This window comes from Heteronotia binoei, chromosome 9 (genome assembly GCF_032191835.1).
Source record: "Heteronotia binoei isolate CCM8104 ecotype False Entrance Well chromosome 9, APGP_CSIRO_Hbin_v1, whole genome shotgun sequence".
Classification (NCBI taxonomy): Eukaryota; Metazoa; Chordata; class Lepidosauria; order Squamata; family Gekkonidae; genus Heteronotia; species Heteronotia binoei.
In genome coordinates, this window is record NC_083231.1 from 41464993 (window position 1) to 41491985 (window position 26993).

Below are 26993 nucleotides of genomic sequence, written 5' to 3' on the forward strand. Positions count from 1 at the left end.
CATTTCTTCCACCATCATGGAACCAAAGTAGAATACATGGGGTGTTTTCGCACTCACGTTTTACTGGCGCCACGACCCTCCTGACGCCGGCGAATCTGCATGGATTTCGCACCAGAAGCGCCGGCGCACCCAGAAGCGCCGGCTACTTCCGTCGCTAAACCAGCGCAAACGTTTTCCTGCATCTTTGCGATTTGCGTTTGCGCTGGCTTAGCGACGGAAGTAGCCGGCGCTTCTGGGTGCGCCGGCGCTTCTGGTGTGAAATCCATGCAGATTCGCCGGCGTCAGGAGGGTCGTGGCGCCAGTAAAACGTGAGTGCGAAAACGGCCATGGAGTGTCTGGTAAGTCTGCCATCTAGGCATTATTCAGAGCTTAAGCTGTAATTTACCACTGGGTTCTGTCCACAAATTGAAGCAAGTTTGTTCCACACAGTGTAGGCACATCTTTTGATAGAAACATTTTAGTATGTACCGCTGCAGTTATAACAATTTCAAATAGATGGTGTATATACATTCCCAACAGGAACTAAGACTACTGGCTTATATCAATGCTGTACAACAATTGTTAAACTAGCAAGTGTTTTTCATTATATTTATTTATCAGATTTACCGTATATCCCACCCTCTTCTAATAGGCTCAAGAGAAATGACATGATATCTTTATAATTACATATAAAATATCATTAAAAATTATGTTGGGACATATTACAATCCCTGGCTGAACAGTTAAGTATGAAGCAAGAATGTGGTGTTTTTACCAGCTTCAGAGGAAAATTTGGGCAGAGATGATTTCTCCTGTCATGATAGTGGCAGTGGAGAAGTAAAGAGTGTCAGCCAAAGATATCCTTTCTAACTCTGCTGTTAAAGACCCAGGAATCCTCTCTTGAACAGAACCTGGCAACTTGAGGCATTTGCATCAGCTGAGAAGCCTTCTAATGAGATCTTCCCGTAACTATGACGAGGCGAGAGGTGTAACGAGATCCTTGAAAGAGACCAGAGATGCAGTGTTAATTACAACGGGAAAAAGCGTTTTAAATATTTCCCCCTCTCCAAACTGAATCCTTGCTTTCAAAGAGGGCCACAATTGACAGCTGATATACTATTGCCATTACATTATCTCCCCCTCCCACTCCAAGCAGCTCCCAGAGCACAAGCCCAAACAAGATGAATGACTGTGTAATTCAGCTAAAAAGCTTCTGTGGGTTTCAGCCATCACTTTTTCCACCTCCCATCTGTTAGTATCCTGAAATCTGATGCGCACAATTGTTGCCTAACTTGCACTTAACTACACTTAGGCTTAAATGGAGCACTCGTTGCCAACACTTTGTATTCATCATCTACTTTTAAATTGCCATTTAGTACTTGGTCTTCTTTTTCTTCCCTCTGATTAACAATGTCAGATTTAAATATTAACATGGGCAGTATGTGGGGAGGAGGGGCTAATTGCTTTTATAGGCAAGAGAGCTTGACTGAAGCAATGCAGCAGAGCTTGTATGTTGCAAGCCAGGCTGGATTGGAGTACAAGCAAATGGACCACACTCTGCTCTTAGTAAACCCTGTTATGGGGCTGAGGGAATGGCCAGAGCAGGAACAGCTGCTGCACTATGCTCTGCCAGGTTTATTTCTTTCCAAACAGCCATTCAAGGCTCCTGGAGAGAAGGAGATGCTTACGGCAGCAACAAACAAAACTAAGTTCTCTCATCCCTTTTCTGGTGTTCTTGTGCTAATATTAAAATAGATTGAGGGCCTAAGTACTCCTCTGCCCTACTGGAGGATGACTTGCCTCTTTCAGACTGAAGGACTGAATCACGATTAAGCGGTCCGTCTCACAATCGGTACTGTTATGAGGAGACATGGAAAGATGCTGACCTGTTTAGGGGAAAGGACAGGAGAGGGCAAAGGTTAAAGTGGATGCAAGAACAAATTGCAAATATGGGACAGAAGCCAGAAGGCTGGATATTTTTTAACTCTTTACTGTGTTCTTTAACAGTGTCCTCAGAAACAATGCCCCAGTCTCAGGAGTGAATGCAGACGAAAAGTCGTCAATCTTGTTCTCGTCTGTACCTTTGGCTTCAATAGGTCTTAACATTTCTCAAATTGAGCTCACTCCTGGGCAATTCTGTAAGCTTTATTGACTCTAGCAAGGGTTGCTGAGGGGTTCATAAGCTATCTGTCCCTAATATGGGGAGACTGCTAGCAAAGGGCTGTCGAGAGACAGGCTTTGACCTTGTGTGGCAAGATCAGAGCTGCACTACATCAACAGCAGCCTCCACCCCATGCTCACACACTTGTGCTGTAGTCTTCTGCAATCCTCCTCCAAAACAGTGTTCCATTAATCCCTGGTGGCACTATGGGGATGAAAGGGGGGGGGGTGCAATAAGAGGAATGAATCAGCCAAAATTTTTCTCCTCCTCTTTTTTTAATATAAAGGGAAATTAGGGTCTAAAGTGTTTCCTTCCATCACAGTTACTCTTAATAGTACTGCAGATCTCCCTTTTGAACATTCAAGAACAAAAAAATATAAAAATTCCCCTGTATTGTGGAATGCCCTCCCCGAAAACATCAGGGCTCTGCAGGACCTGCCACAAGGTCTGTAAAACCGAATTATTTAAACTTGCTTTTAATGGTTGAAGGGAGGTAGCTATTACTCCATGGTACTGATAATCCTACTGAATCATTATAACTGAATCAAGAATATCAGAGTAATCAGAAATGCACATCTTGGTTTTAATGATTGTAAACTGTATGAATGATTTTATTGTGTATTTTGTTTTTTAAGGTTTTATGTGGTTTAATCTGTTGTTAGCCGCCCTAAGCCCGTCAGGGGAGGGTGGGATATAAATCTGATAAAATAAAATAAAAATAAATAAATGGGACATTGCAGGAGACTCTTCAAGCTTGACACTGTTCTAAAAAGAACTGTTTACATTTAATGAGTTCCAGTCTCAAAGTCAAAACATCTAGATATGAAGACTTGTGGTTCCAAGCTCTTGAGAGGGAGGGTGTTTCTGACCTAGTAATGCAATGACTCTAGTCAGAATTTTCTCCTCAGAAAAAGGAAGGGTCTGGTTTTGTCAGGACCATCTGGTTTCTTAATTGACAGTTAATCTGGATTCTAAAGGTATCTGCCACCAGTGTTTGAGATGCTAAGGGCCTTCTGCCAATGCCATGGTTAGGACTTGACAGAGTGCTGGAATGTATTCCTAAATAGATACTAGGGTTGCCAAGTCCAACTCAAGAAATATCTGGGGACTTTGGGGGTGGAGCCAGGAGACATTAGGGGTGGAGCCAAGATCAAGGCTGTGACAAGCATAATTGAACTCCAAAGGGAGTTCTGGCTATCACATTTAAAGGGATGGCACACCTTTTCAATTCCTTCCTTCCATAGGAAATAGTGAAGGATAGGGGCACCTTCTTTTGGGGCTCATAGAATTGGACCCCCGGCCCAATATTTTTGAAACTTGCAGGGTATTTTGGGGAGAGGCACTGGATGCTATACCAAAAATTTGGTGCCTCTACCTCAAACAACAGCCCCCCCCCCCAGAGCCCCAGATATCCGTGGATCAATTCTCCATGATTTTCTATGGGAATAAATATCCATAGGGAATAAAAGAGTCCCCAGCAGACATTTCCCTCCCCTCCGCCCGCTTTCTGATAACCCTGAAGTGGAGGAAGGGCCTCAAAATCGGGGGATCCCCTGCCCCCACCTGGGGATTGGCAAGCCTAATAGATACTACAGTGTACTATAATCAATAATGTACTATTGGTTTATAAATATTGGTTTATCCATTGCTTTTTTTAGAAAAAGCCCAGCAGGATTTTATTTACATATTAGGCCACACCGCCTGGCCTGGGAGTACATGGCTGCTGTATGGCGGGTCGGGCCAGCTGGAGCCCTGGCCAGGCCAGGCGGAGCTTTGCTCCTGTGGGTTCCAGCAGGGAAAAAAAGCCCTGGGTTTATCTTTTTTCCTTCCGTAAAATGAATACTGAAATTCCTTCTTGCTTGAAAAGGTGTGCTGCATGGTTTTCTTTTAATAAATGGTTTTAACTTTGGAACAGGTTTCTCTCTCTGTCTCAAATTATGTGGTTCTTGCCTTACTGAACCTGGTGGGAATGGGAGTTCTATAAAAGGTTTCTCTGCTCCAAAAATTCCCTAACATAAACTACAGTTTGTTGGTGACTGGTGCACACTTAGTTAATCGTGCTCACACTCTCCAATATCTGCTTGAGGGGAGAAAGCTGTGAGGAGTGCATGAACATAATTATTAACTAGGAAGCCAACTAAGGTTTGTTTATGATGTCTGAAGGCAGATGTTGCTCCCCTCTCAAAAAATTTAAGGTTTACATAATTTCAAAGATCAGTTTCAGGTATAATAAGAAAAGAGGTGACTTTGTAGGGCTGCCAGTCCCCCAGTAGCTTTTGCTTCCTGCCACTGCTCCAAGTGATGCCAGGAGAAAATACCATTTCTGGAAGAAAAGTCACACCTCTCTAGCAATTGCTGGAAACTAACATAAGAGCCACTTGCTTAACATAAGAGCCAAATGGAATAAGCATCAGATGTATGAAAGCCACAAGACATGAATGTCAGATGTTTGAGGGCAGGCAGGCAGGCAGATGGAAGGCAAATAGATGGGGAGGGAGAGGTGGAAAGAAAGCAACTCTAAATGCATTCAAGCCACCAGCTGGCTTGGCTTGGAGAAGTGATTTAAAGAAACAAATGCCTTCTCCAAGCTGGCTGATGGGGTGGTGGGAGCTTCGAGAGCCACACAATATGTGTGAAAGAGCATGTGGCTCTTGAGCCACAATTTGGCCACCCCTACTATATAGTAATATCATAGAATTTCCAGCTATTCCTAAGGAAGCATGACATCACTTGTGGTGTTTTCCCTGAAGTGATACCATGCCATCACTAATGGCTGTCCCCTCTCCATTTCTGCCCCCTTGTTGCCAGAGTGGGTCTGGAAAGACTATGCTTTTGGCCATCTCTGGCTTGATTTGTCATCCTGTCCTCTTCTTTCCCACTTATTGTCTCCTACCTGCTTTGCTCACTATTTCCCCCCTCATAGAGTGGTAGAAGTGAGAAGTGTTGGGAGGCAAGCAACTTAAAGCCTACTGCTTATCTTCAAGCAGAACGCTTCATGGCTTTGTCTCTTCATCTTCAGATAACTGTCACATATTCACCCTACCCTCACAGCATTGAACTTCTTTATACCTCCCAAATGGATTGCAAGAATTCAAAGTCAATGGTTTATTTTTTTTCCTTCTAAATATTATCTTCAAATTATTCTGTGCCCTTACCTGCTTACTCATTTTGATCTCATTAGGAGTACATCTACATGTAGTCTTCAGCTCCTTCTGTTTTTCCACCCCCACCATTATGTTATGCTTTGAATAGCTATAATATTTTGTATAGACTTCTGATACAAAGCAAATCTACAAAAATGTTTTCTTATAAATTGTAGTCCATCAAACATAACTGTAGACAAGTCACTTTATTATACAATAATTGCAGATTAAGTGATCGGCTATGGTAGCACAGCCATTTGTGCTAATTTTAAACATATTCTAATGTAGTGCATGTATGCTCATTATACCCACTGCTGCCTACTAATAGGAAATTCCAGGAAATCAGATTGTCTCAGTAGGTTTTGCATCTTCTGGTTTAAAAGGCAGCTAAAAGCTTTGATCCAATATTTACAATTCTATTTACAGTTATTGTTATCAAAATGTAGTTTCTAATGCTGTGCCAAATTCTACCAAGTTTTGGGAAAATCAGTTATGTAACAGATTAACAAATAATTAAAAGCCTTCGACAACAAATTAAAACCTTTGCTTTAAGCTTCGCGTATTCTTTTTCCAGGTGATCACTTTCCACAATCAAAGAGAATCAGAGCCTTGCTTCAAATAGTCCCTGGCTCAGTCTTTCTTCTGAAAAGGGGTAGTTCCTTCAAAATGTTGGAGAACCATTTCTAATAAGTCAGTGAGGTGGATCTAACCATCCTTCAAGTAGCCTTCCTCTAGCCTAAGGATCCTTCCTCCAACATAAGTGGGTCTTCCTTCAACGGAAGAACCACTGAAGTTGGAAGAAAGCTTCTATGGTTGTAACGTACTGAAGTCGGAGACGTTCAAATGGCAACATGCTTTATTAGCGAGTACATCACAAAGATCACATGGAGGGGCCGGGTCCCCTGTTATATACATTTCCTGGAACAACCTTCTTCCTGGTCAGGTTCAATCCTGGCCAATTAAACTTCCCGCCACTGATCGTCATAGGCAGGCTGTGTTCATCCCTTCCAGGCACTGCCCACAGGCGCACTGTGCTGTACCTTCCGGGATGAATGGCAGACACAACACTCCTACCCTCCCAGTTCAAGATACATAGTCTTTCAAATGAGCGGGTGGTTGCTGCTCTCTGTGTAACTGCCGAGGTTCGATCTGGGGAGCTGGAGCTGCTGCCTGGGGTTCTGTAACTGCTGGTTCCTCGCTTTGGGGTGCGGTCGGCAGAGCGTTGTCTTGAGCCTGTGGAGGTATCTCCTCCACCCTGTCCCTTTAAGGCTCCTCCACCAGCAAACCTGGCAAGCCCGGCAGGGTCGCTTCTTGCGGCAGTCCCATGCTCTCCCCACTTCCCCTGGCCCTGTCAGTTCCTCCGGCAGGGTGCGGTGGAGAAGCTGGTCTATGTGTCTGCGGAGGAGCTGCCCCCCTTCCAACGAGATCTCATATGAGTGGGACCTGGTGAGCCGCAGCACCCAAACTGGTATCCACTCTAGCCCGCTTGCAAAGTTCTTGGCACAGACCAGATCCCCCGGAAAGAACCCCCTAGTGCCCTCCCTGGTCTCAGGGGAGCTGTGGAGGTCTGGGGCCTGGTCAGGGTGCAGCCTATGGAGCCGGGTGGTTAACCTACTGCCCATGAGTAACTTGGTGGGGCTTATGCCCGTAGCTGGGTTAGGGTTGATCCTGTTCCCAAATAGGAAGCCTGACAGTCGGTGGTCCCAATCCCGTTGAACTATGCGACCCAGGGCCTCCTTGATTGTGCAAACCATGCGCTTTGCTTGGCGTTAGTTGCAGGGTGAAAGGGAGTGGACCGTATGTGGTGGATGAGGTACCTATTCAAGAATTCCTGGAACTCCCGGGAGGTAAAAGTGGTGCCGTTGTCCGTCATTACAGTGTCAGGGATCCCATGGGTGCAAAAAACCCTCCATAAGGTTCTGACTGCAGCCGCAGTGGAGGTGGAAGCAACTGGGATGACCTCCAGCCACTTCATGTAAGCATCCACCAAGATAAAGAATATTTGCCCCTGGTATGGCCCCGCAAAATCTAAGTGTAGCTGAGACCTTGGCACCCGATTGGATTCCTAATGGTGAACGGGGGTGCCGGACGGAGTTGGCTGGGACTCTTGGCAGGGTGGGCACCTCCTAACCTACCTCTCTCTCTTCATTTATGTCTGGCCACCATACATAGCTCTGCGTCAGAGCTTTCATACACACTATCCCAGGGTGCGTCTTGTGCAAGGCTTCGAGCACTTGCTTCTGGAGTGGGGGAGATACCACCACTCTGTTGCCCCACAGAATACACCCTTTGTGTAAGAAGAGTTCCTCCCAGTGGGAAACAACAGGCCTGAATTCAGCATCCAATTTGCCCATGGGTCAACCCCTCCCCACCCAGTCTGAAACGCATGCAAGGTTGCGGTCTCTACCCGTGGACCTGGCTACCTCAGTGGCATGGAGGGGCTGCTCCGGTATAGAATCCAGAAGCATCATGTGGTGGGCCGGGGCCGGATCGGGGTCCATCTCTGGCAGCGAAAGGTGGCTGAGGGCATCTGCGTGGCCCATTGCCTTTCCAAGGTGGTAGACTAGCTTTTAGGTGTAGGAGTTGAGAAACTCGTTCCACCGCAGGACCCACTGTGACAGGATCTGCGGCATCTGGCAGTCTCGGGCAAGTAGGCCGAGCAATGGCTTGTGGTCTGTGGCAATCATGAAGCACCTACCATACAGTTAGTCATTGAATTTGTATACACCCGCCACGATTGCCAACTCCTCCTTGTCTATTTGGACATAGTTGCGCTCAGCCTGGTTCAAAGTCCAAGAGTAATAGGCCACAGGGACCTCTCTCCCATCTGGGAGTTGGTGGCCCAGGACAGTGCCCACACCGTAAGGGGAAGCATCACAGGCTAAAATCATGGTGGAGTACCTAATTTGAAACCAAGATGTCCTTGACCGCCTGGAAGGCCACGGCTTGCTTTTTTCCGCAGACCCATGGGGCGCCCTTATCTAGGAGTCTGTATAGGGGTTCGGCCAGGACTGCTTTGCGGGCAAGAATGAGTAGTAAAAGTTCAGGAGCCCAAAAAACCTTTGCCGCTCTGCCTTGCAAGTGGGGCCTGGGGCCTGGACTATCGCCCTGGTCTTGTTGGCCATTGGGTGAATTCCTGCAGTGTCCACTGCAAACCCCAGGAACTTCACTGTTGGCACCCCAAGCGAGCACTTCTCCCGCTTCACCTTGAGACCCTCATTCTGGAAACGGCGGAGCACCTCTCGAAGGCGGCAGAACTCATATGTATGGGCACTTGTTGGGTGCTGCTATTAAAACGTCATCGAAAAAGGGCTGTACTCCAGGAATCCCTTTAAGGAGAGAGTCTGTTAAGCTTTGGAAAATTCCTGGAGCCATTCTGACCCCAAATTGTAGCTTCTGCACCTTGAAAGCACCCCAGCGTGTAACTATGGTCAGATCCTCAGCCATTTGCTCATCCACCAGAAGTTGTTGGTATGCTTGGGCCAAATCCAACTTCCCAGAAATCTTAGAGCCAGCTAGGGGAGCAAGGACATGTCTGACCACCGGGACGAGGTATGGGTGTTCCTGTAGTGCTTTATTAATTGTGCATTTGTAGTCTGCACAGATGCGCACATCCTTGTTCGGCTTGACTGGGGTGACTATGGGGGTTTCTCAAATGGTGTGGGAGATGGGCTCTAGCACCCTCTGGGCCACGAGGTGGTACAGTTCTGCTTCAGTTTTTGGTTTAAGAGCAAACAGAACCCGCTGAGCCTTCAGCCTTAAGGGCCTAACCGTGGGGTCCAGCTGCAGCACGATAGGTGGCCCCTTGTAGGTTCCCAGAGCCTCATTGAATACTTCTGGGAACTCCTGGCACACTTGGTTGAAAGTGTGGGCCTGCATGTGGTCCGCCCCTACAATTTTGATGCCCAGGGGCTTAAACCAAGCCAATCCCAAAAGGGTGGTGAACCGGTGCTTCACCACAAGTATGTCTAGGGCCTCTTTAAAATGTTTGAATTACACCCTACCTCTGGCCCACCCCATGATCTGCACCAGATTCTTTTGAAAGTCCTGCAATATGAACTCCGCGGGCCAGAGGGCCAGCCAGTTGTGAGGGCAGAGTTTACTAAGGGTCTCCTCCAAAATTATGGAGATGGAGGATCCCATGTCCAGTTACATCAAGCAGGGACCCCCTTCTATCAAGACCTGCACTTTGACCTTGTTGGGGATGTCCAGGGGCAAGTTCATTACCTGGATGCTGCTTGAGGCCATTGTGTGTGCGTCTGTCGAGTCATGGTGTGCGGATTAGGGCCTCCTGTTGGTTCTGACCTTGCAAACTTGGGCAACATGGCCCACTTTTCTGCAGCTTCTGCGCTCCGCATTGCAGTAGGGACAGTCTCGGTGCTTGTGTGGGTCCCCACAGCTGGCGCACTTGGTGCTTGGCTTCTCCACTGCCCATGGTCAGGTTGGTGTTTTCAGCCTGCTAAGTGGCTGACAGCGAAGCTGGTGTGCCCCTTCCTCATTGGAGCCATCCAAGATCAAGACAGTGGTGGCCTGGTTCGTAGAAGGGCTAGTGTATGTCTGTTCGATGGTGGTTGCTTGTCAAAGCACTTTCGCGAGGTTGATGTGTTTGTCTTCATATGCTAGCAACTTTTGGCGCATTTTCTTCTCCTAGATACCAACTGTGAAGCGGTCCAGCAGGATCTCTTCCAGGTCCCCTGTGAAATCGCATCTCAGGGCTAATCCACGGAGCTACGTAAGATACTTGGCGGCGGACTCAGCGTGTCTCAGTTGTCTCATGTAGAACGCATGCCTGTGTGTGAGACGGGATGGCTGGGGCACCATGTGGTTCGTCATCACCTTGACCAGCTGTTCGTAGGTGGTCCTTGTGAGGGTGGTCGGCGCGATGAGTCGCTTCATCAGCTAGATGGTCTCCACCCCGCACGAACTCAGGAGAAGCACCTTCTTCTTGGCCGCTGCCTCCATTTTGTGCAGCTCTATGTAGTAGTTGATCTGGTCCACCCATGATTCCCATAAGCTGGGCTGGGTGATGTTGAATGCCGGTACGGTTTATTCAGGAGCAGTAGCCATGACCTCAGCCATGGAAGCACTAGAGCTCGGAGTGCTGTAGGCTGCTCTCTGCTCACTGGTATCCCATCCTCATCGCCAGTGTAATGTACTGAAGTCGGAGACGTTCAAATGGCAACATGCTTTATTAGCGAGTACATCACAAAGACCACCTGGCAGGGTCAGGAACCCTGTTATATACATTTCCTGAAACAACCTTCTTCCTGGTCAGGTCCAATCCTTCCCAGTTAAACTTCCCGCCACTGATCGTCATAGGCGGGCTGTGTTCGTCCCTTCCAGGCACCGCCCACAGGCGCGCTGTGCTGTACCTTCCGGGACAAAAGACGGACACAACAGTAGTGGTGTTTGGGCAGTGCAGGGAGAAGGGGGGGGAATTAGGAGACAACTGCCCACTGAACTGGAGAATGTTCAGTCCCCCACTTTGGCCTCTCCAACCCCTGCAACCAAAGTAAAAAGGGGAACACAAGCCTTGATAGCATGTACTCTATGTGCTTCCTAAAAGTCTCTTATTTGGAAACCTGCTAGACGAAGGCTGTAACTATTTATGAAGTAAGCAGAAATCACCTTCTTTTGACACTTGACTAGACAAGATGAGGTACAGATAGATATGAACAACAAATGTTTATTTTACAGAAAATGAAGTGTTTAACAGGGCAAATGTTTTGTGTGGATTACTTCAGTATATAAAGTGAAACTGGCTCTCAGTTTCACCTCAACAAGAGTATTTTTTCAATTTTATTTACATTATTTATAGTCCACCTTTCTCACAGGGACTCGAGGCAGATTACACATAGTGAGTCACTACAATCAACAAAATGGGATATCCCGTAATCAGTGCATCAGGATTTTAAATGTCTGGAATCACCAGAAAGAGCTGAAGCATGGAATAAGTACAAAAATTATACAATAGGATCCTACTTATAAGCTATACACAGCAGTACTGATCACAGTCCTTAATCATTTATCCATGTTTGTGAACCATTTTGTGTAGTGTAATCATATCACCTGTGCAGAAAAGCCCTCTTGAATAATTCAGTTCTGCACAGACCCAGGTGGGCGGCTGCATTGGTTTGCAGAAAGCCAGAAGACTGTGAGCTTTCCTGACCTCCCCAAGCAGGCCATTCTATAAGGTGGGAGCCACAACAGAGGAAGCACATGTATGGGCACTTGTTGATTTTACCCATTTGCAGGTTGACGCCTGCAGAAAACTCTACTTAGATAAGCAAAACTATTGTGGCAGAGCATAGGGGAGAGACTATTTATGTGACAGTCAATACTACAGAGTGTTAAAGCTGCAGTACTGCAGTCCTAAGTTCTGCTCATGACCTGAGTTCTCTAGTGCAGTGCTGTTTATTCCTTAAGTGCTTTGAAATACCATAATTTTGAGCCAGCTGAGACTGAAAGCTGGGTTTTCAGGTAGCTGGCTCGAGGTTGACTCAGCCTTCCATCCTTCCGAGGTCGGTAAAATGAGTAGCCAGCTTGCTGGGAGGAAAGTGTAGATGACTGGGGAAGGCAATGGCAAACCACTCCGTAAAAAGTCTGCCGTGAAAACATTGTGAAAGCAACATCACCCCAGACGGAAACAACAGGTGCTTGCACAGGGGACCTTTCCTTTTCCAATACCTTAAACTGAGTCCAGTGACAAATGGACAGCCAATATAGCATCTGCAAAATACAATATGCATGTTCTGTTTAGTTCCCATTAATTACTGAGCTGTAGCATTCTGGATCATTTGGAGTTTCTGAGTTGATTTTGAGGGGACACCAATGTACAGTGCATTACAGTAGTTGATGTTATTTTGGCATGAATCCAGATAGCCAGATCAGCTGTATCAAGGTAAGGGGCCATTTTATAAGCTAGGCTGAGTTAGTAGAAAGCATTTTCTGTAGCTGCATTAACTTGCTTCTCCAGTAATAATCTCCTAGGCTTTTAACTGAGTCAGCAAGGGTCAGCCGAACTCCATCAAAAGTGAAAAGAACAATGTCCTCCAGGACCTCTACCTTCCTTACTAGCATCACCTCATGAAAGGAGCAGAAAGCCAAAAGAATGGCATGCCTATACACAGATAATCAGAGAAACAACTATGGAATAGTCAGGGGACATCAACTGCCATTTTAAATTAGCATATTTAAAACAGGAAAAAACAGATGATGTTAAAAAACCACATGAACGTACAGATGGCAGTACTTAGACTTGGGCTGTTCTAAACTCTGGCTTTCACAATATGTTGTTTTTCTTGCACATGTCCCCAAACACTATCAAATGTAGTTATAGGCATAATTGGTTTCTGAGAGAATTGTGTATTTTTTGCTTCTTGTGGTTAGGATCACTATATTTTTGCTCTAACAGAAGCTCTGTCTTTAACCACTACATGACATAGAATGGGAAATTACAGAAATTTCTGCTTCACCTGTTGAATTTCTGCATTTAAAAGGAAAAAAAATTGGCATATATTCTAAATATAGAATACTTGTTTGTAGGACATCTATCAGTGGACACAAATATTGCCATCTGAGATCTTGTCTGCAGTCAGTTCTTACTCTGAGTCAGTCAATAACAGTTTAAGGCATATGGAGCGTACACACCTCTGACTTTCTGCACTGAAAACATCTGAGAATACGTAGAGGTGTATTATTACTATACTAAAACTATACTGCTTTGAGAGAAAAAGTTGTGTTCTTTCGTGAAACTTAGCACATCAGCAGGGGAATTTTCATTGTTATTCTTGTTTTACAGAGGCTGACAGGTAAGGTTTTACAAGATCTCAAGGTAGAATTTGGATTTAATACTAAGTCTCCAAGTCCAATGTTTTGTGCAGCAAGACAAGTGTTTTCAAAATGGTGTGGTAAAAGATAAGTGAAAATCCTCTTTCACAAGGTGCAGAAAAGGCATCCTCACGGGATCACTCAGATAGTTCAATGTATTCCCCCATCCCCTTTATCAGTGGTGGCACTTTCATTGTGGTGTCTGTCTGAAGAGCTTTTAAGGTCACACCATCTGCAGACAGTCATAGCAGCCCATACTTCAAGGTAGTCTCAGCTGGCTCAAAATTACTTAAAAGCACTTAAGGAATAAACAGCACTACACTAGAGTTAAAAGTACTGTAACAATTAACTGCTTTAAACTAACCTAGTGAAATCTTAAGAGGTCACCTGTGGCTGACAAGACAAAGGTGAAGTGCAGTTCAATTCGGTAGTGGGGGGGATTCATTCTAACAGACTCTGATAATAGAAATATACTAGATAAGTGGCTACAAGGAGCCAAAGGAACTAGGGAAACCAGTACCCAGAGTATTCAATTTTCCGTTACATAGCAACAGGAAAAAATACTATGGTGGAATTAAATTGCATTTTAAGAACTAAAAACACATGAATACATGTTGCTTTTATGAGTTACAAACAACAATAATATTAAATTCCTTTACAACCACACCACAATGTGGATTCTGTACAAAAGAAGTACTTCAGCCTGATTCTGTGAAGCATTAAGCAGACCTAAGTTGATAAGAGTTTTAAATTCAATGATCTGTTGTTGTCTTATAACTGAATATTTCATCTCAGTGCAGGTTCCAATATAGGAAAAGTACTCAGACAAAACCCTGCTGAAACCATGGCTACAGGGTCACCTATAGCTCTATCGTGGTTGACAGAACTTGTTAGATACACATGAACTGTTTAGTCTTTGACTCAAACAACAAGCTTTTAAGGACAGCTTGGTATGAACAATCAAAGGCTCATGAATGCTAGAAACGTTTTATTGAGCATATTAATCTTTCATAACTGAGTGCCAAATGTATTAAAATCTATTCATCTTAAATGCATTGAGTCAAGTTATGTTTTCCATAAAAGTTTTATTAGAATATGAAAAAAGCATTGAAGGACAAATGACACAGATAAACTCTTAACTAAAATATATGTTTACTGACAAATCACAGTACATTGCAAGACATCTGTGTCAAGTGCACACACACAATTCATTCTGAGAGTTTCTACAGTTAGAACAAACAAGAAGTAATTAACAGAAAATAGCACAAACAGCAGTAGGGACAGAAGTAATGTTCAAATATATAATCTAGATAGATTTGCAATCAGAAAGTGTCATTTGATCATGACCCTCCTAAAATGTCTCCTACAGAAGAGAACTGTAGAATACATAGTTTAAGAAGATTAATGTCAGATGGTGTATTGGAGATGAATCACTCAGCATCCTGGGATAATCTTCATTCCTGGACCATTTTCTGCCCACTGAAAAAAAGTCACACTGTTTATCCTTCTCAAGAGGGCACACAAAGAAATTCTTTCCATTGTTAGGGCCAATCTTTAACACTGTCCTCATAATGCAGCGCTTCTCATGATTGCAGAATGGAAAATGCAGGTCTGCCCACTGTGGAGAGAAATCATTTTCTCTTTAACACCAGATGCAGTAGCCAAATTTCTTTTACATTGGTGGCAGAAAGCCTGCCTTTAATTCTGACAGGTAGATGGCAACTAATAAGAGTCAAAATACCCCCCTTTTAAAATAGTTTCTTTCAATGTCTGATTTCTACTGGTTTGACTTTGTGGAAGGACAGGTTTTGCTAATCTCATCCAACTCAGGAAATTATACAAGTTCCACATACATTGCTCAAAACAAAAGATCTCACTCGCTAAGAATTGTAAAACTTGGTCTGAAGGTCAACTGATACCACTGTTTTAGTTACTATAAGGCATGGGGGGAAAGCATCAAAGCTGAATAAATTGAAAACACACACAAAAATCACGTTTAGTCGGAAAGTGCTAATTCCTTCTTTATTACACTTTATGTACTTTTAATAACTGCTATACCTGTTTAATTTCTGCCTATCATGAAACAATTAATTGTATAAAGGCTGGGTAGACAAAGAAAGGGATGAGAGAGCCAAGTAATGAATGTGTGAACACAGCCCTCTCTCTAGACAGCAACTAAGCAGTTGTGGGAAGGAAAGTCAGAAGAATCACGTCTATCCTAAAGGCAATCTGATTTTGAATGGAGTAGGTTATAGGACCATACAAGTAGTCTTGTTTCAATTATACTGGTTTCCAATTTGCTGCAGGGCTCAATTCAAGGTGCTGATATTGACTTTGAAAGTTTTATCTGGCTTGGGACCACCATCTTAATACCTACTTCCATATGAAGCTACCCGACCTTCCCAGTCATCCTTAGAAGCCCTCTTCAGGTACTCCTGACATCCAAGGCTAGACAGGTGGCAAACCAAGAAAGGGCCTTCTTGAACATGGCACTAAAATTTTGGAATTTCCTTCCCAGGGAGATTTGTCCATCTCCCTTGTGAGGAAAAGCCCCCTACTTTTCATACATGTGAACATCATGTTCACCAGCATGGTTGCCAGGGTGCCTGGAGATTTGACTCTCACACCTCTGCTCTAAGAAGTGGACTTTGCTTACACTTTCTAAGGCTTATATGGCAGCTTTGCATTCTACATCTCTGAAGAGTGGTAGCCAGAACTACAGACATGCTCCAGCTGCTCCTTGTGTGCCCAGTCTTGGCCACTGCAGTGGAAGAAGCCACCATGTTTCCAGCCTGGCTCCATGGACCTAGAGCTAACAACAGCAGAATCCAGCTTGCTTTCCTGACCCAAGCTTACCCTGCCAGGCTGAACTCATTCCTTCTTAGTGGGAAAGTCACACGTACACACCCTGAGCCTGCAAGCAACCCATCTGTTTTAAGAATGGATTAATAGCTCCACTGTTGATCCTAATTGCTCAGCAATACCAGAACAATAAATCTTGCCCAGCAGAAGATGAGAAAGAGGAAGGACATCTCCTGTCTTCATCAAGTCTTTTGTCTAACCCGGGTGGTACCTAGGCCAGCATTTGATTACCTATTGTCACCCTCCTAGTTAATCCCATTTAAACTTAAGTATCCAGCCATTCCCATTCTTACTCCAGTCTAAGTACCCTGGGGCCAACACAAGCAGCATTGCAGCTTGGAAATTTCCAGGTTCACTGGACTAAGGTGAAGTTCATTGGCCAAAGCAGGCATCCAATTAGGTGTCAGTAAGGAATGTCCAGCCTTCTTGAACCTCCCATCTCTCCTCCCTTGGACCTCCCAGTCCCTAAGGGTCTGAGGAAGCCTATTTAACCTCTGACCCAACTCCACTCGTGTGTGCTTTCTATTCAGCAACCCCTATTACCCGCTGTCTAGATCCATCCCCAATTCTGGCCACAGTGTTGGGTCCATTTCCCCTGTCCTCTTAAGTCGCCATTGGAAACCTTCCTGGAAGACTACGATGGTAAATATGACCCTGTTTGTCTACCCATATATGTTCCCCTATCAATCTATCTGTGTTTCCTAGACCTGTGTGAATGTGTGAGTGTTTTGTATTTTTACCTTGTATGAAAGAACTATTATTCTAAATAAATTACAATTGGTTTTACTAAATTAGAGTCCTTTATTGAGCATTGACCATCTGAACGGTTGAGCCTCGTATACACAGATAATAAAAGATTCCTTTTTAGGGCCAGCTGTCTCTCAATCTAATTCCCCAATCTCATTTTGAGAGCAGTTTCCCTAACACCCTCTATTGTTGTTTTCCACCAGCAGGTGAAGGCCTTTCTGTTTTGTTGGTGTTCTCCCGCTAACTGTAATCAGCCTTTCTTCACATTGTATCAGTGTGTTTATGTGTTTTATTTAATTGTTTTAAATATATAAAATATATTATCCGTATTTTAACATTGTTTTGATTGTTTGCCACCTTGGGGGCTCTAAGTTGGGTAGAAAGGTGGCATAGAAACATTTTAAATAAATGAATAGCTATCTCTTCCCATAGAGAAAGACAGCACTTTTCTTGGAAATACCATTGAGTATTTAGCTAAAAAATATTATTTCAATCTCTCCTTTCCTCAGTATTTCCACTAAGTACTGAATGGTTTGTGTTCATCCTCCCACTTCCTTGTCTTATTTAAATCTTCAGCCAATTTTCCTCTGTTTTGCAAACGAGAGGGATATGCTACAACAAACCATTAGGAGTCCTACCCAGGCAGGAACCCCTATTTGGTTATCTGTAATTATCACTCTGTTGGGTAGGTTTGCTATTTAATTTTCTATACAAAAGTAAATTTAATTTGTTATTGTAAGTCAGGCCAAACTTGTTTAATTTGGAGTCATGTAGAATAAATGTCAGATGCTTGAGAGATGGATGGGTGGCAGGAAGGAAAATAGATGAGGGAGAGAGAGGTGGAAATAAGGCAACTTTAATTTTAAATGCATTTTCCAAGCCACCAGCTGGCTTGGAGAAGTAATTGAAAGAGACAGATGCTTTCTCCAAGCCAGCTGATGGGAAGGTGGGGGCTTCAAGAGCCACACAATATGTGTGAAAGAGCCACATGTGGCTCCTGAGCCACAGTTTGGCCAGCCCTGTTGTAAGCCATGAATTTGAGACAGTGGCTCAGGTCTAATGATGCAAAAGCAGGAACATAAAACGACTCAGTTTTTGCTTGTTCAAGGTCTTGTGCTTTTCTTCCTGTATATGACATGGTCATAAATTAGTTGTACAACATCTTGGGCAAGTAGAAACACAAGTGAGGATAAAATGTCTGACTCAGCACAAATGGTTGTTGTAGTCTTTTTCTTGCATTTCCACTTGCACAAGAGCTCTAGTGCAAGCATAAAATTTGCACCAGATCAAAGCACATGACTTATTGTGCTAATGCAGAAAAAACAACCACTTAGTAGTAAAAATTTTCCATTCTTCATCCTAAACCACACAAAGAACATGTTCAGAAAAGATTTCTGAGTTGAATTCTACCAGCATTTCCACAGGCCCCAAAGCAATGAGGAACCTCTTCTGAGCTCCAAAGACACTGTTGCTGGGCACTGAGGGAGTAATTGTGGCCCAAATCAGTGTTTGATGGGGCTGCAGTGAAGAGGGAAATTAGATAAGATCGCTCCTTTTGTGGCAACGGGAAAAATGGTAGGCTACAACCCAGTCATCATCATCCACAGTCCATTCTGTTCCTGAAAGAACGAATGAAATCCAAGAGCAACCATGATTAAGAAAGTGATTTGTCCCCTTCAAAGATGTTAGATAGACTGTCATCTCACATACTTTAAAATAGTCACACCGAGTCTCTCTAGGTAAAGGACAAGCGTAAAATTGCCTGCCCTTGTTTTCTCCGTCCTTCCTTACCACTCGGAGAATGCAGACGCGGTGGTGTTTACTGCAGTGAGGGCTGCCAGCATTTAATGTACAGGAACCATCTGTCATATTAACTGGAGGTGCTCTGTAATGACAGGTTACAACATAGAACCTGCATAAAACTAAAGGGATTAGATACGGCAGAAGCGTTGCTCCTACCCATTCCCCCCTGCCACAACTCTCACAAACTCTTTCCTTTCATACACAACTAACAATAATGTATCTTAATAAAACACAAGTCTGTCCTTGATATTTTATCTACCCTACTAGTTTTCTCTAAGTAAAGCCAAGGCTTCCATGCTCAACATACTGGGGAGTGAAATGAAATGCAAGTGACAAATTTAAGTCCAAAAAATTGCCTTGACTCTTATTTTTATAAACTGCGCCAGTCTAGCATCGCTAGCATAAATTTTGCACTTTTATGTAGTTTAAAGACATCCTGAATTGGCAGCAGCAAGACATACTACAGGCCCAATTCCGTCCAATTATGTTCTCCCCCTCTGGAAAGCTATTACAAGTGTCTTAGACCAGGCCATGGGGATCTCTACCTACTTGTCTGCTTCACAGACAATTTTCCATGCTCTTTGATCAAAGCTGCTTTAATGATCCCAATCATATTCCACTGAGGAAGCTGTCTGACTGGCAGAGCAGAAAAGTGCATTTTATGAAGGTGGCAGGGAAGCTTTACTCGCCTCTGATACTACCGTCATTGGGATAGCTGGAGACCATCTCTGTTCACAATATGAAGGGCATGTTCCTTGACAGCTAATGTTTAAACAAGGCCAGTTCTCTTCCTGTTACAGTGACTGAATATCAGCCAACCTTTGGGCAAGTGTGAAACTTCAAAGCATTACATAGTGCCATCCTAACACTCACTTAGTATATTTAAAACATCCCATAGCCTGCTAGTTCACTTCACTAGGGAGGAAGACACAGGGGCAAGGTTGACACATTTACAGGCCATCATAAGGGCAATAACCTCCCCCCCCCCCCCCGACCCTATGCATGGACCTCCGGTTTTGTGGCAATCAGGCTATAATTCTTCCTTTCTCCTACACTCACCTTGGAGCCTCATCTAAAAAATTAATACAGAAGCATTAATTATAGTGACTTTTTAACAGCAGTTGTTTTTATTTTGCTGTTTTTAGATGCGGATAACATGTAGCGCAACTGTTTTGAGTTTCTGACATTTATATTCGAGAGAGGTCAATCTTCTCAAAAGAGTAAATAGATATGTCAGACATTTTAAAAAACCCATAACAAGTGGATGAGCATTTCAGTTTCCCAAGGAATCTTTCAAAATTCAACATTGTGAAATTTAGATTCAGTGGATACTAGGATGAACAGCCCACTACAGGAAAGTGATTGTCCCTCTTTGTGTGTTTGATTATACTGCTGATCTTGCTGTACCTGATCAAAAATGGGTCAGAAGTGGGGTTCATCCTACATTGACTGACTCTTGAACTCATTCGAGCAGTCATGTGACACACCTATTCAGGGCTTTTTTGAGCAGGAATGCAGTTCCGGCTGATTTGGCATCAGGGGGTGTGACCTAACATGCAAATGAGTTCCTGCTGGGCCTTTTCTTCAAAAAAGCCCTGCACCTACTACTCTCCCTTCCTCTTTTCCTTGCTCCATACTCAGGCCACAGATGCCAATCCACATTGGTAATTTATCATAGTGGGCATAAAAACCTATGCCACAGTTTAAATTCAAAAACTAAGATGTAACCAATAAGGAATGCATATGGATAGGAATGTATTAGGCACCCTTTTAGACAAGCCGCTTGGACAGAGTTCCAAATTCAGCAGCATTAATTGGAAATTTGATGTAAATATCTAGACATCTGACATCTTAACTCAGGCATGTTTAAGAACCAAAATGTATATTTATCCAACCTAGCCCTATTAGTACACATATACAATACATTGGTCATGCCATGTTAACTTGTACCTTGCCATACATGCAGTTTGATATTTGTCTGGCAAACATTTCCTTTTTGTCTGGTCTTTTCATACCACAAGGAACTCTGCAGCATATGTGCACACAGAAGCCGGTACACATTTTTATGTATTTGATGGAACACCTTTTACACCAAATTCCTCACAAACCCACAATAAATTAAAAGCAAACGTTTTTTCTATAACAACAATCTTGGGCATCAACTGCTGGGCTTCAAGTTTGTGTTTGATGATATATATTTTACAAGAATTGTGTTTAGATCTGGAAACAACAAACCTGCTCATTAAATTCCCAGTGACAGTCCCAAAAGATGAAGATGAGTAATCAATCTTCTGTTTCTTCTCCACTGGCTTTAAAGAATTATATTGATAGGGGAAGGGTACTGGTGTGTTTACTGCATAGTGGTAGGTGCTGTTATGATCATTTCTTGAAGAACCATGCAGAGAGCTTCCATCTGGAGTTAGGCTTCTATTATGGTTTAGAAAAGTGAAATCTGTCATAGCCATAGTTGTTGTCCCAAACACTGTTGTCCTGTTGATCTTAATTTCTGTTCTTGGTTTTGTGAAGTTGTTACAGGGGTATTTAACTAAATCAGTTACAATGTCATCATTCTAAATTTAAAATGGAAAAGGTAAGAAAAAGAAAAGGCATCCCAATTAGTCTCTGCTTTGGACCACCTCCCCCAACACGTTTCTCTCTTTACATCTCTGTGCTGCCTTCACAGTGGCATAGGTATTCATGGTAGCACAGTGGCCACAAACCAGCTGCTGTTGTGTTTGAATAGTTGTATGACAATAACCTTGGATGTGGGCATAAAACCATATTTGCAAGATTTACAAGATGCAACCAGCTCAATCCAAGAGGGCTCAGATGAGCATTACATTGCAACAGAAGCAACCTTCATGCCACAGATCCAAAGAAAAAAAGAGCAACCTTTCCCCCTTGTAGGCCAAAATGCCCTCAAAATGAGGTTGGGGAATTGTCAGGTGGGCACCTGGCTTAGTCAGGATCTTTTTACCTGTGTACACAGGATTCCACGTCCAGAAAGTAATGCTTAAAAATATTAGGAACTCTGATTAAGTAAAACAATTAAAATTTATTAAGAAAATATAGGCTTCCATACAAGATAAAATACTCATAAAATCATACACACAGTCCTAAGAAAAACAGATAGAGAGATAGGGGAACACCTGGGTAGACAAACAGACTGATATTTACTGATCGTAGTTTTCAAGGAAGGCTCCAATGGCAATGAGCGAGGAAGTAGGAGAGAGGGCCCGAAACTGATCAGGAATCGGGGATGGATCTAGGCAGCAGAAGTTGGGATACTGCTAGAAGCACACCTGTGGGTAGATAGTCCACAGATTAGCCCTTTGGGGATGGGAGGTACGAGGGAGGAGGAAGGTGGTCAGCTGATGCATGACCTCCCAAAAAGGGGAGGTTTCGCAGTGACCATAAGGGCTGGACTACTGCGACAACCAATAGAAAGTTCATTGTGGCACCTAATTGGGTGCTTGCTCTTGACCAATGGACTTGCTTGGATCCTGGATACCTGAGTGAACTTTCAGGTTGAAATGGACCAAGAGGAGGCTCCAAAATGACAGTTGGGGAGAAGAATAGAGGAGATTAGTGGGTGGAGAGATACTTAAGACTATTAGACTTATCTAAAAGGGTGACAATAGAGAGTCAAATCATGGCCTAGGTAACACCCAGTTTGTACAAAGGAACTTGGCTCTGGCTGAAGATGGTCTTCCTCTTCTTCTGTCTTCTCCTTGGCACTAGTCTTTGTCTTGAGTTCCGTCAAACAAAGAAAGTGGCGGTTGGACAAGTAACCACTCCTGTGGTGGGTAGGTTGCTTGCAGGCACAGGTGACATATGGTGTGTATGTGAGCCGTTCGCTTCGCTGGAATGGAGTCAAGCCTGGTAGGAAGACGGCTGTGTGTGGTGTTAGCCCTCCTCGGTGGATTCCATGGTCAGCGCTTCAAAACCATTCGCCTGGATAGCTCCTGGCGGCGCAGTCTCCTCTGCTCCATGGCTGGAATGGACGTCATACAGAACAACGGGAAGCCATCCATTCTCCTGTTGGGCACTCTTGTACTGGTCTTGAGTGCCTTTGTAGCGTTATGGCTGCTAGTACTGCATAAGTCCCTTTTGCCCCTGGATAGGTGTGCTCACACTCTTTGGCCAGACGTGTGCGAGTCACTTCTCCAGGTGCTCTGGCAACCAAGGTCTGACGGACTGCAGAGATAGTAGTTCACCTGCCTTGTTTGTCCAACACCCTAATGCACCAGGAGGCCCAGATCAGTAGTCTTTCCTTACCCACTCTTTGGACTTTTGCAGTCCATTCATCTTAAAGATAGTGATGTCTCTGATTGCTTGTCCAATTCCTGCAGTGGTAACATGACAGCTGTTGAGACAAGAGATAACAAGTCCAGAGTGCAAAAGGCTCTGGCATTTTTAAGAATTGTATTTATGGGAGGATTTTGTCAGGTACGGCTTTCAGTTTCCAAGTGATTTGGTGACAGCAGAAACCACACCTGCTATTGTGTGTTACTCCTTCAGAGTACAGTCAGGCTTCCTGGGTCTGAAATGGGTCAGCTAGGTCACATAAGCCTCAGATGTTCGCCTTTAATGGGTGGGGGAAGGAAAACCTTACCATAGGTACACAAAAAAGGGAAAGGAGACTATGGCAGAGATCTATAAAGGATAGTGGGGACAAGATTAGGGAGGAGAAACATAACAACCAAGAAGGCAAGATGATATTGAGAAGGGCCTTAAAGGAGGAGAAGGTGACTTGTCAGTTAGAGGAGGTCTGTTGCAATGGCAGAAGGCAGAGAGAAAGGACTAAGACAGGACTAAGGTGGCATAGTAGATAAGTTAGTGCAGCAGACAGAAGGCAAGAATGGAAATTGTATAAAAGGAGGGAGATAGAGCAGTAGAACAGAGATTAGCAGATTGTCATTGCTGCAGAGTTATGACAGAATGAAACACAAATCTCCTCCCCCCCCCCCCAAAAAAAAGCTGAAAGTGCTGCCATTGTTCATAGCCTGGGGTTTGTCATAACCAGCTTTCAAAAATAAAGTTTGGCTTTAGAAGTTCCAACAGATACTTTTAAAAATCACCACTTTTTATTACAGGGTTTTAAACACTTCTCAGACACATGCAAACTTCCATTGTCTTTGAAATGCCACCAGGGTGGAAGATAGCATTTGTCCCTCCCAGCTATAAAGAAATAGATTTCTCCCCCCCCCCCTTGCAAAATATATTCCATTTCAATTTATGAAACATTTGGTCTGACAATTCAGGAAGTTGCTGAAATAGGCAAAAAGTACAAAAGGTTTAACTGAATAATTCATGCCACATAGGATAGGATAGGATGGGATAACAGCTGTGAAAGTATATATTTCAGTTACAAAAGGAACATGCTATTATACAGCAAACAGTTGTTCCCCAAGACAACATGCTCTGGGGCTTATGATGCAGATTCTAAGAATAAACACATCTGCTCAAGGCGATTTTGCAACCTCTCTCAGTCTTGACTCTCTTAAAAACACTGCATTTCCTCTGATCTTTATTTCCTAGTCTGAAGAATTAAGAACTATTCTTTTGCCTCCCCCACAGAGATGTCTCTTTTAATCTACTTGGGCAGAGACCAATACCTGTAAAGTACCATGCATGCTGCTGCTGCTATAATACCACTTTTATAATACCACTGATCATGGGTGTTTAGAACATGCCCAAAACACACCCCTGAATGTTTAGCAGCATCTCTTTTCCCATTGTATTTTACAAGTTTTTGCAAGAAGTGCTGGTAATAGAATCAGGTATCTATAGTGCCATGTAAGCTGTGCCCTAATTGCTCTTGAAAATAAATTGTACTGGCTTCCTCATAATACATTTCAGATTGAAATGTTAGGCAAGCATTCAAATCATGCACCAGGATCAGAGTGTTAATACACACAATTACTCTAAATACATATTGCCTCTGTACCACGTACAAAAGTCAGTTCCAGGCTACATTACACTGGCATGCAATCATACAAACCACATCATTACTTACCTTCGGGCCTTGGAGTCAAGCAAACATCACAGATTTTGACAGAAGGCTTATTTATTAGAGTGCAACGCCTACAGGCCCACTCCTCTTTTGACTTCTGAGCCACTTGTTCATTAGAACGTGACCCCCTGCTGTATGCCCAGCCAATTAAACCATTTCTTGTTGGCAGTTTGCTGTTCAATGAAGGAAAGAGGAAAATTGATGTTAACAATTTGAGAGGTTTGTTCTGAAAGTTGTGTTCTACCAAGAAAGCATGGGGGATACGAGACTGGACTTTAATAATTCCACCATCAGAATGGAGGGAAGATTGTGCTGCTGTATCTGCTAGGAGGTTCTTATCCTGTCTTTTAGACTTGCGCAACTTGAACTCTTTCAGTTTTGCCATCAAGTCATGGGCTAGGAACTGAATCATCCTACTCTTCAAAACAGTAACAGACATCAGATAATTATTATTTCACTCAGTGACTGAATACTCAGCCTGGGACCAACATACCTGCGGGACCGTCTCTTCCCGTATATGCCCCGGAGGTCGCTTCATTCGGCCTCCCAAGATCTTCTGACTGTCCCCGGCCCAAGAGATGCCTGTCTTGCTTCTACCAAGGCCAGGTGTTTCTCAGTCCTGGCCCCAACCTGGTGGAATCAGCTCTCTATGGAGATCGGGGCCCTACCTGGCTTGCTAGCCTTTCGTAGGGCCTGTAAAATGGAGCTGTTCCACCAGGTTTTTGAGTGAGGCGGCGGGCATCTATTCATTAGATCAGTTGGCCTCCCCTGCTGTACTTTCCTACTGCGCTGTTTTGCTGCATCATATTGTTATGCCATCTGGTCCTGCTGAACTATTCTGTTGGACGGTATACTGAAATTGGTTTTACTGTAATGCTGTTTTATTGTTATGTTGATTTTATTGTGATTTTACTATTCATGTTGTACTCTGCTCTGAGCCCCTATGGGGAATGGGTGGAATATAAATAAACAGATAATTATAATAATAATAGCCTGGTGCCACAACAGCTATCCATGCAAAGTGACAGTGTTCCAGAATTTTTTTTCCTGTCAAATTACAGATGACTTATGAGAACCCCATGGAGTTTTCAAGGCAAGAGACATTCAGAAGCAGTTTGCCTTTGCCTGCTTCTACATCCTAACTCTGGATTTCCTTGGTGATCTCCCATACAAATACTAACCAAGGTTGACCCTGATTAGATTCCAAGATCAGTTGAGATCATGCTAACCTTATCTATCCAGGTCAGTGTTCCAGTCTTATTTCAAACTCTTCCACGTTTCAAAATCTGGAACCAATCCAATGCTGATGGAAGCCATTATCAGTCACTTGCTTCTTTTACTCAGCCTTTTTCAACGTTTTGTTCACCTTATCCTTTTAAAACGTTTACCTGACCTTATACAGTGATAATTTAGCATTATATATTTGCTAGAAACCCAAGCACACCTAAAGAAAAGTAATCAAGACTGAAAGTTATAGAACATATAATAAAGACAAAAAAAACCCATCTGGTGACAGAGATGCGTGTGCACAGCAGCCATTTCAATACAATGTTTTCCCTTCAGCTGGGAATGCACACATATACGCATGGCCAATAGCTGGATTCACCTGTATGGTCCTTTTTATTAGGGGAGGGCCTGCAGCTTAGTGATACAGCATCTGCTTCACATGTAGAAAGTCACAGGACCAGCATTTCCATTTAAAAAGATTGTGTGATGTGAAAGCCTTCTGAGAACTCAAGAGAGCCACTGCTAAGCAGACTAGATAATGCTGACACTGATTAACTAGCAATCTAACTTCATGTGCCCATCTTGTAGTTTAACCCACATTTATCATCCTGCTAACATAAGAGTCCAGTTGCATCTAGTGCAGTGTCCCAATCCCCACAGTGGCTGATGACCACAGGCTATCCTTCGTTAGCACCTCTGTGGTAGTCTTTCGAGTGTGGCCAGTATTGAATGCAGGATCTATCACATGCTGACCTCTGTATGGATCCATTCAACCCACATTCTGAACATGTCTATTTTTGTCATGCTAAAATAGGCCTTTGTTAAAAAAGCCTTCTACCTTTGAGATTTAACACTGCTTAGTGATCACATGGGTTGTGCTCTTTTTACAGCTTAACAAACTGAATAACTGCTGACTGCATTTTTTCATGAGAAGCAGAGGAAATAAAATGAGATGCTGGCATAGCTCCTGTCGGGGCATCTGTTCCTGAGGCTCCTTGTTTTAAAATCAGAGCAGGAAACACATATACACAACTACAATGCTACAAATATGTGAAGTATGTAATGATTCGGGATAGGTAGTTCTCATTGTAAATAAAAGCTCTGCAAATGTACCAGAAAGGGGAGTGAATTAAGCTCCCTTAGTTTTGCTTTGCAAAGTGTAAGGATACCATAGGAAAGGAAGAAAAGAGAGCAAAAATACAGTATATAATCTGAACCTGCAGGC

The 26993-nt window shown here is 43.6% G+C and overlaps 1 protein-coding gene across 1 annotated transcript in view; it reads right to left on the reverse strand.

Moving 5' to 3' along the window:
• Positions 1–14091: 14091 nt before the first annotated feature.
• The window catches only part of NEIL3 (nei like DNA glycosylase 3), a 32943-nt gene continuing 20041 nt past the window's right edge, over positions 14092–26993 (reverse strand). Inside the window, 6 exon segments of the mRNA XM_060246499.1 lie at positions 14092–14601; positions 14603–14731; positions 18433–18607; positions 20761–21095; positions 24009–24018; positions 24541–24714. Coding sequence (XP_060102482.1) covers positions 14548–14601; positions 14603–14731; positions 18433–18607; positions 20761–21095; positions 24009–24018; positions 24541–24714 — 877 coding nt within the window. The 3' untranslated portion in view covers positions 14092–14547.